This window comes from Etheostoma cragini, chromosome 8 (assembly GCF_013103735.1).
Source record: "Etheostoma cragini isolate CJK2018 chromosome 8, CSU_Ecrag_1.0, whole genome shotgun sequence".
NCBI lineage: Eukaryota > Metazoa > Chordata > Actinopteri > Perciformes > Percidae > Etheostoma > Etheostoma cragini.
In genome coordinates, this window is record NC_048414.1 from 29,096,165 (window position 1) to 29,106,317 (window position 10,153).

Consider the following 10,153-nt stretch of genomic DNA (forward strand, 5'->3'; position numbering starts at 1 on the left):
ATATATATATATATATATATATATATATATATATATATATATTGACCTATTGCATACTGAAAAAGAGTACTGCTTGCAAATGTTCGTACTATACTTGCACATAATGTTAATGCAATAAACAACTGATTCAGTATTGCTGAGCCTAAACTTGTTCGTCTGAATATTGTTGAATATTAAATGAAAGTGCAACATGGCGAGGCTGCAGCCATCTCCGCCACAGATTTAGAAAGTAAAGGTCCCTGTTATCATGAGGTGAGGAGCACAGAAGAGGCTGCTGCTTACACACTGCTGTTAACATGTGGTTACGGGACTCTAGTTCATCTACGTTTACCCTAAGATTCATGGACACGACCCAGTCAGGAAATACAAGGAGAGGGTGGAGCTCATGGTTCAAAGGGTCTGAGTGTGGAGGGATTTAAAGCATGTGTACCAGCCAAGTAACGCCTGTATAGGCCAGAATTATAGTCCAATCATCTGGCTTGTTATTCAATCATAGTTCCTCCGCCATATTTACAGTTTTTATATTATAGCATTTACTGAGTCAAAGAGGCCTACCACTGGAAGATGTGTAGGCTACTATTCAAGTCAAACTTCCTGTTGTTACACTTTTAGTTGAAGCAACATTGTGTAACATTGGTAATTTGTGTGATTTGGCTTATGTATATGTAACAACAGTTTCAGAGTGAATAAAGACAGCTGTACATCTGCATGTGTTATTATTAGAGTCTGCTAGGGATGAAGGATTAATCATTTTCAAATCAAAATCAAGATTAGCTAACGGTAAACACCGCAATTAATCAAATGTGCAATATTTAATTAATGTTTTTGTGTAACATTTGGTTTAACAGTTTTTATTTCTTTTTATTATTATATTTACTGTTTAATTAATTAATTTAACATAAATGCTGGAATAATGTTATCGATTGTTAACAGAAATATCCTATTTGTCTTTATGTTGTATGACTTTATTTAACATGATCTTAGAAGGTGCTGTTGAACTGAGGCATGTCAGAAACTTCAGTTTAGAGGAAAGTACTGACGTTTTATATTTGAATTCTTTTTTGTTCTCAAGCGTTTGTGATCCTTGTATAAAAATATAGAGCAGTTTTGATAGTGTCAAGTTTGATCTGTTACAGCCCTTTCAGCCCTTGGGCTAACATTACTAATGATCAAAAACTAGCTAATGCAAAAGCTAACACATGCAGCCAATCTTCACAGGAGACCTGCTAGTCCAACAACAATGTGGCCAGCTCGGCGTGAAGCCTTTTATCATCTAACGAGATTTGCTCTGTCAGTCCCTTCTGTTCTAGATCTCAGTAGAATGGGAAGTTTCACTGGGGCGTTTGTGGAAAGTCAACCCATGGCATTTAATTGGGAGGAGGGGTACATGACCCACCTGCATTTGGCACAGCGCTGCTGACCACAAGAAGCTCCAGTAAATGGTAACTGTCAGGATTTGATCCCTCACAACTGAAAACTGTATGTATTTCCTTTCAATATTCAATTCCACAACATAAATAAACATGCTTCTTGCATTAGTCAGTATCATACTAGTTTACGGAGATGTGCAGCCTGACCATACTATAGCGCTGAAGATTTAGGTCTGGCAATTTAAGAGTATGGTCTGTTACTATTAGATCCTCCCAGGAGATGGAAACCAACTTTGGAGCTCATTTGTATGATGTAGGCCTATTGATATTATATTTGACTTTCCTGTTTTTATACAATCTTTGATACATTTCATTCCTTGCTTTAGAGATACTGCAATTTCCATTGTATATTGTATTTATCTGCATTTAAAGTGACCGTTTAGTGTATATGAAATGAATAAAGTGATACTTCAGGTGATGATGGTTACCATTGTGACCCACAATCCTTTGTGCAATGAAGAAGACCTACCCTAGGTCACGTGATCTTGTGACTGAGGCGGAAATGAAAGTTCATTAGCGTTAGCAGCGGTCCATAGCTGAAAAAGGTACGTGAAATATTAAATTTAAGCCTAATTTAGGGGTGTTTTAACGGATATAACGTGTTGTGACATGAACCACGTAACTACCAATGCAGTTTTACTTGTTGTCAGGTGATTAGAAGAGGTTTTAACGGCATGTCATTTCATTAAAAAACCCTACGAAGCTTGCTCGCTAACAGTTAGCTTGCTCTGAGTGAAGCTAGCCAGAATCTGCCACATTGGACCGGACGTGTCCTGACTTCCATTTCAAAATAAAAGCCTCAGTGGTGGGACAACATGTATTGTGTGGTATACAGCATTGTGGAGAGCTATTTATTACCATTTACTTTTATTAAAACGTCGTGTGTGGTTTCTTATGTGCATTGTATTAGCTGTAACACTTTAAATTTATATTTCATGTGTGCCAGTTGAGTTGTAGTTTGATGAAAAAAAGGACCGGAAGCCAATATTGTCTATGCTTGGCTTGACAGTGATGCACTGAAATGCCTTGATCATCTTCCGTGTTTGTGTTTTGTGCGCATCAGCCAAGGGTATTTAAATACGAGGACAATGAAACGTGTTTAGCAGGTACAGTTAAATCGTTATGAGTCTACATGAAGTCTGGCCTGAGTCTTCTGAGTAACGTTGGCGGGTTCAGCTCACGCTGCGGAGCCGCAGCTCAGCTCGTTTCACCAGGTTGACGGCAGATGCTGGGCGCTTTGTTGTTGTTGCTTAGAGCTGGTTGTGTCCAGTCGGGGACAGACCTCGAGGGGTCATTTGGTTATCCAGCGCGTGATATGTCGCATGTGTCATGGCCAGGTCACATCTGACCATGCATCACTGGGTTTCGTCTGGTCTTAGGCTGAGATGCCAACAGCAGTCACCTTGGTGGGGCAGCGAGGAACGGTACCCTGATAGGATGAGACCTCCCTCACACACCACTGTTAGGGTTAGGGCCTCTTCTCAATATACAGAGGGAGGACCGATATTAACCATAGCTCCAGACTAGAGTTTGCTGCTTATTGTCCTTGCATATGTACTTCAGGCTACATCTCTGACTTTGCTCAAGGGGATGGGGTCTAACTAAAGTCTTGGCACACATTGCTGCTTTTATTAAAATGGAATTGGCCCAGCTGCTAAACATATATATATATGTTGTATCTTTTAAAAGGCTTGTTGTAATGTTGTAATATTGTGTGTTGCTGTGTTTCAGAGCTGTGACGTCATGGCAGCTGCCAGCGTGAGCAGACCTGGCGTTGCCCAGACCACAGAAAAGTCCCAGTTGATCTTGAAAGGTAATGATCTTTTCTTTGTCATCTCATTGAGTAATTGAGACAGGGTTTTCCCCCAGAAAAGTTGTTTAGCCCTGTCAATCAACAAGTAACATTAGTAGGCAATAATCGATTATGGTCACCTCATCCATGCAGAATTGTCCAGGTCTCTATGGCCGTGCGGTGATGCAATTTCTGTTCTGTTCTGTGATGCAAGCAATGAGAACCTGTGTTGTGGGAAACCAGATACCTCCCCTGTACAAAGTCTGTACAGCAATGAAAATGTTGAGGTGTCACTGTGTGAATGTGCATGAATCTCTCAGCCACCAGTATTTGTGTGTGTGACTGGGGTGAACGCTGCGAGTAGTGTAGAGTGCTTTGAGTAGTCGCTAAGTCTAGAAAAGAATTCAGTCCGCATTCTGGCAATGCGGTTCCTCTGGTATAAGCTTTTCCATTTGGGTGTGGCAAATAGGAGAAAATAAAAGGAAAAATGTGGAATGTAACAGGTTAAAAGTGTTCCGTGGGGGGGGGGGGGGGGGGGGGGGGGGGGGGGGGGGGATCTCTCAGGTCCTCAGGCACCAAACACGAGGGATGATCACTCAGATTCTGATTTGAATACAGAGCTGCTTAGTTTAGTTTTTTTCTAGTTTCACTTAAGCTTTTCTATTTGCACTTCTTAGAAAACCTTTTCCAGGGTTTCCTCCAGGAAATCAGTTTGGCGTTCCAAATCATTATGCAATCTTACACCTCTCTGTTCAGCCGGTGTACTCCCCCATCACAGCTGTCGCCTGTAAAGGAATGACAAACTGATTGATTCATGCCAAATTCACCTGAATTTTGGATACGTTTTATTCGTCCCAAGTCAAGTTTAGTAACACACAATGATCCAAGTCAGAAATGAAAAAATCTGATTCTCCGTGATTTCTCTCAAACAGCATCTTTAAAAAACCAAGAACTCTATGTTACTTACAGATGGAGGGGGGGGGACACTTATTTATTCCACTTTCACTTGCAGTGTATATGCGTATAAAATGAATTATGAATGAGATTGATAAGAAATTCACATATGCTCTGTTATCTGTTAATTATTGCCTTACGTGTGTGCTGCGTGCTAATCTTTGCATACACTATGCTGACTAATAATAGTATTATACACTTGTAATTCATTATGTCTCTGTGTATTTTCCTTTATATTGTAGTTTTACATTTATACCTAAATACGTGTGGTAGTCCCTGTATCCTTGTTCTGACCTGCCGTTAGCAGCATTAGCAGCAGCTGTGAGTTTATCCTGGGACAGCGGAAACTCAAAAGGCGGAGCAGTACGTCCTGTATGTCCCTCACCGGTCAAGTGTTGGCAACTAATCCATTCATCTTTGCAGCTCTTTGCTTAGGTTTTAGCATGCAGCAGTAGAACACACTACCGGTCAAAAGTTCGGGGTCACCAACAAATTTCCATTCCACTCCATTATAGACAGAATGCCAGCTGATCTGAGTGGGGGGGGGCTGAATTTTTTTTAATCTACGTTGCCCCATTATCAGCAACCCTTCATCCAATGGTCCAAAGGTTCATTCTGTTCACTAATCTGATATCATTTAAAAAAACTAACTGAGGAAACATTGGAGAACCCTTTTGCAATTATGTAAGCACATAATGTAGTCTGAGAACTCTGCCCTGGTTACTGATCTCTGCTGGGATTCTGTCTATAATGGGGTGCAATGGAAGTTTCTAAGGGACCCCAAACCTTTGGCCAGTACTGTACATTTGTGTCCGTTAGTCCTCCAGACCTCTTATCTAAACTACTACCAATCTTGTTTCACTCAAGCATACTGTAGTTCACCCCCAACCCCTCAGTGTCGTTCACTGCTGATCATTTGAGCTCAGACTCATCACCTCATTTACCTCACTATTGATATACTCACCCCCACTTTGTAGTGTTGAACTTATCTCAACCCCTCCTACCCCCTCTCCCTCATTGTCAAACCTTCTTTTGATTCTTCCATTTCTGAGATTCTTCCACCTCTTACCTCTTACGTACTTCTCCTCTTTAGATTTCTGCTAATGTCTTGTCTGTAATAGGAAGGAGTACAAACAGAAGCCTTTCTCTCTGTCATCATTTATTCATCCATCGGTCCTGATCAGAAGCACCCTGAGATACACTGCCAGGCTGTGTCTTCCTAAGTTTGCAAACCTGAAGAGACTCAGGATGAGCAGATGGTCTCTTATTTGACTGACACATGCTGTAACAAGATTCTCAGCAGGCCTACAGCACTACTAAGCTACTGAGCCTGTCTTAGCCCAGCTGGAGGCTACTACCAGAGTTGCAGAGTTTCCAATAGTCCTGTGATTTATTGAAACATCTCAAAATGTAGAGAGGTGTATTCAGAAAGTGTCAGAGCATTTCATCAATTCTCTGTAGGAAGCCCCACATGAAAACACTACATACACAAAAACACAAACAACGCTACATCGTGCCATGTTTTTCCTGCTCTTCTCTCCTGGGAACTTTGCATGTTGTTAACCGGATAAATCCTACACTCACATCTCAACTACATAGTTCTCTCAAAAGAAATGTTGAAGGTGAGAGCTCAGCCTTACGTTTTTCGTTCCTTTTTTGTGTAAAAATTAAGAAATGAATCAGGAAGTTTCATTTTACACAAGAATAGCCACAGCAGCAGTTGTACAACTTTTTGGATGCATATTCTTTTTTAGGTTGTTACTGTTCAACTAGTGAGAACACTAAATCTCCATTAAAAAGTCATTAACCTGTGGTATTTTTAGGCTGCAGAAAACATCGAAAGTCCTTTTAAAAATCACGCAGCGTTCCATCAGGCCTGCAGTGTGAACCCTCCCCTCCCGTGTCCTCATACAAGTTTTATGGCTGGTTTTTAGTCCCGTCATGACAACTGAATTATTTTCCTAAACCTCAGTCTAATGTAAATGAATGAAAGTTGTACTACAGATGTTTCTTCTTCTTGCTTCCACTAGATGGAGATGTTTCTATTTGACTTTTTGCTTGCCATTCAAGCAACACCCAAGTTGCATCCCAAAGCCATACAACTTACTTATTATGAGCAGGTTTTGAGTAACGTGTACTTAAAACAATCAGTATGCAGAAAAACAGACACTACTTTCCCACAAGGCAATATACAAAGGAAATGGACTCAAAGCTAGAAAAAAAGTCAAACTAGTTGTGAATGCTAGTAAAACATAAACAAGTCTAGTTTGTTGTCTTTTTGTTTAGCTTCATAAGCAGTGGCTTTTTAAAGTTGCAGTTTGATTGATATCTGAAGGTGGAAGTATTGTATATTTCCCTGTTGGTATAGAACAGTAGTATGTTGACATCTTTTAAACAAACTGCAGAAAAGGTATAGTGTAGTGACAGTGACGCTGACAGAAGCAAAATATTCAGTATCTTCAATTCTGACTGAATTAACTGATTATTGTTGGCTATTTGCATCCTCCCAGTGAACTGCAGGAAAGTGAAGGGCTTGGTTAGGCTGATCGAATGGGATCCTAGTCCCTGCATTTTTCATGTCCAAGTGTCCTTGGGCAAGACACAGAATCCCAAATTGCTCCAGATGCTGCACAATCGAGAACGGAAGTCCCTTTGGATAAAAGCATCCAACATGTGGACATAAATTTATTTATTTTTTAAAGATTACTTTTGGGGCATTTTAGGCCTTAAATGACAGGACAGATAAAGATGTGAAGGGGGGGGGGGTGACATGCAGCAAAGGGCCACAGGTCGGCGTCGAACCGGCCCGCCGCGTCGAGGAGTAAACCTCTATGTATGGACGCCTGCTCTACCAACTCAACTATCAGGGCGCCTGAAAACATTTTTAAAGTACACCGTCATTAAAAGAGTTGATCCAAGAGAGGTTTTTGCTTTCTACTGTATATGAGGCTTTGATAACGTTATATTGTGTCCCATAGCTGACCTTTAGCACCTAACACAGTAACTACTTGAGACTGAAAGGAACAAGACTTTAGAGGTAGATGGTACAGCAAGGCACAGACCAGCAAAATGCCACCACAGTTTGCAAATTCCAAACAGTTGATGTACTCTGCTGTGTTAGACTGTTCCTAATTGTTTTTACCAATGAACTCCAGACAATGGAATCAGGTCCCGACATAGTCCTGAATTTCCCTTTCACACATGTAGCACACAACAGGAGATTGTCCAAGTCAGCTGGATTCTGACGTTCTGGAAATAAGTTTGGTTTAGATAAGGAATGGACGTTGTGTAGGGCGTACAGCAGACAGGACATGCTGTGGATTATGCTGACTGATTTAGACATTTGCGCTCTCATGCAGCTCCGCTGGCTAAGGTCTAGATAATTTCAGGTGCGTCCGTAAAAGGGGCTTACAGTATCACATACACACAGACAGACACACCATTATAGTAACTGATCATAAGACTGAGAAATAGACACATTTTCAGTTAGCTTTTTTGAAAGAGGATGCAGTTGTGACAGATCTCTGGTTATAATATTAATAATACATTTTTTTATAGAGTGCTTTCAATCAAAGTGCTTTACAAAAAGAATACAATTAAAATACAAACAGTAAATTAGAAATGTAAATCAAAACAGAATGTTTCAAAATAAATGCCACTCTACAAAGACAACAATGATAAATGAACATTTAGGACTCATAAGCAGCAGTGAATAAGTATGTGAAAAGCTTTGATTTAACAACCTCAGTTGAGCATGCCAATCTAATGTCTGCTGGAAGACTGTTCCCTAATGTTGGAGCACGAAACAAGAAGGCTCGCCCACCAACCGCTTTCTTCCTAACCTTTGGTACAGTCAGAAGACTGACCCGTGGGAGCGCAGCCACCCTGAAAGCAGTTTGCTCCAGAGTAGTAGACTCATTCAAAGCACCTTCACAAGATCCGGATCTTACTCTAGGTACAGTGGCTGTAGACAACTACCCCCTAATAACATGGGGTCTGACTGGTTAGTAGTCAGTGAGTAAGGTAGAAGTACTTTAAAGACAACATGTCTAAAAACAATAAAATTAGATTCCTTATTTTACTTTGTGTCAGTACGTATTTAAAGTCTAATGTGAGGATCTGTCTGCTGTGTTGTGGATAAGCTGGTTTGTGTTTCCTCTGTAAGATACTAAAATGAAAGGCCTTCTGTTTGCCATGACCTAATTGTAGGGGCCCAATCTCACTGGCTGGCACAGAGCTCGACAGCATGTCATTTAAAAGAAATTGTGGATGAGGTGTTGTGGATATGAAAGCTAAACCTTTGACCTGTAAGACACACTTAAAATAAAAATACATTTCTTATTGTGGTTAGACTGTCAGTGTGTATCTAAGCATATTCAGTTCGATCCTTTTCTTTGTGACACTCTGGCCAACGCAAACTATATTTTGTCCTTTTTTCAATAGAAGAACCAGTTTTGCAGAAATAACACATTTTACAATTCTTATATATTCGTACTGTTTTTTTTTCTGTGTGCGTGTGTGTGTGTGTGTGCGTGCGTGCGTGCGTGTGTGTGTGTGTGTGCGTGTGTGTGTGCGCGTGTTCAGTGGTTTCAGCAAAGCCCCAGTCTCCCAAGCTGCCAAACCGTCACTCGCGACTTAGCTCCTTTGTCGAGGTGACTGCAGACGGACTGTCCAGTGAAACCAAAAAAACAGGCAAACGCAGTGGACACCTCGAACTGCAGTGGAATGAAGACCTCACCCTGTGAGAAAAACACCATTACACACACATGCATGCATACACACATGCATAATGTTTTTTTGTTTAAATGATATTTTATGTATTAAGTGCCGTTGTTTCTTTGCCGCTGTATCTTATTATAATGCATTTTGTTTAAAAAAAAAAAGTACACACACTCATGAAGACGTGCTGTACCTGGAGGTGCAGCTGTTTCAGCTGTAGAAATTGTAGTTTATTAAAAGTGAAACTCATTTAAAACATTCCCTGAGATAAGACTGATTGGATTAATCAGCTGGCATGCAGTATTTGTTGTGTTTTTGGATGATGTGTGTTAACAGGCCATGTTGCCTTGTGTCCCAGTAATGTGACACCCCAGAGTCGTCTGGATCTTAAGCTGTGGAGCTGCCACACCCTGAGGAAGGAGCTCCTGGGCAGCGCCACCATAGACCTGCTGGACACACTGCGCACTCACCATGGCAAGAGTAAGTAAAAACACAGAAACTAAAACATTAGAAACTATAATGATGGATTTCTCCACGGTGTTTAATATGGCATAACCTCACTTTTAGAGCCTGAATCAGCCTTTTGTTTGGTACAAATTATTAGATTTTTTTAAACAATTAAAAAACAATATATTGGGACATAAGAACACGTTCCAGGAGAACCAGAATCGGCCTTAATGGCAAATAGCTTGTAAATATGACAGGGTCATGTAATAAAGTGAACCTGCCAAGCTGGACTGGATTATATGCCACCAACCTTAAAAGATGTGCATTAATGGATATTCTAAGTTATAAAAGTTTTCATACAAATGCTACTACAAAGTTTGAGTTTTGGGTACATTTCACCTGAATAAAATACAGTTAAAATAGTTAAATCTGCACTTTTGTGGAACAGCTCAGTCAGTAGCCAATGGGACAGTTTTCCCTTCCTGACACACAAGTGGCACGTTGGCTTTTGAAACCAGTATAGAGTAAAGCATGGCAGCATGATATAGATATAATGTTACTCCGCTCTGTAGGCCAGTCGTTGCTCATCTAATACCTCTTCTGTTACACATATCTAAGCAGGGTGGCCCTCCCCTGTAATCACTGTGGAAGCTAAACACTGTGGGTTCACGCTGTTTTCTGATTTTAAAGCAATAACATTAGATGTCCGGTTTCCCTCGCTTCCGTCTTTCCTCACTCTCTCTCCCCCCCCCTTTAACTCAACCTTTTTCCCTGTCCCCGACACCTTTGTCCTCTACATTCTCAACCACTC

At 40.7% G+C, this 10,153-nt stretch overlaps 1 protein-coding gene across 1 annotated transcript in view; it reads left to right on the plus strand.

Moving 5' to 3' along the window:
• The first annotated feature begins 1,888 nt into the window (after nt 1-1,888).
• Nucleotides 1,889-10,153, plus strand: part of wwp2 (WW domain containing E3 ubiquitin protein ligase 2) — a 51,390-nt gene continuing 43,125 nt past the window's right edge. The window contains exons 1-4 of the mRNA XM_034879800.1: nt 1,889-1,975; nt 3,162-3,243; nt 8,761-8,917; nt 9,254-9,375. Coding sequence (XP_034735691.1) covers nt 3,174-3,243; nt 8,761-8,917; nt 9,254-9,375 — 349 coding nt within the window. The 5' untranslated portion in view covers nt 1,889-1,975; nt 3,162-3,173. The remainder of the gene's footprint in view (nt 1,976-3,161; nt 3,244-8,760; nt 8,918-9,253; nt 9,376-10,153) is intronic.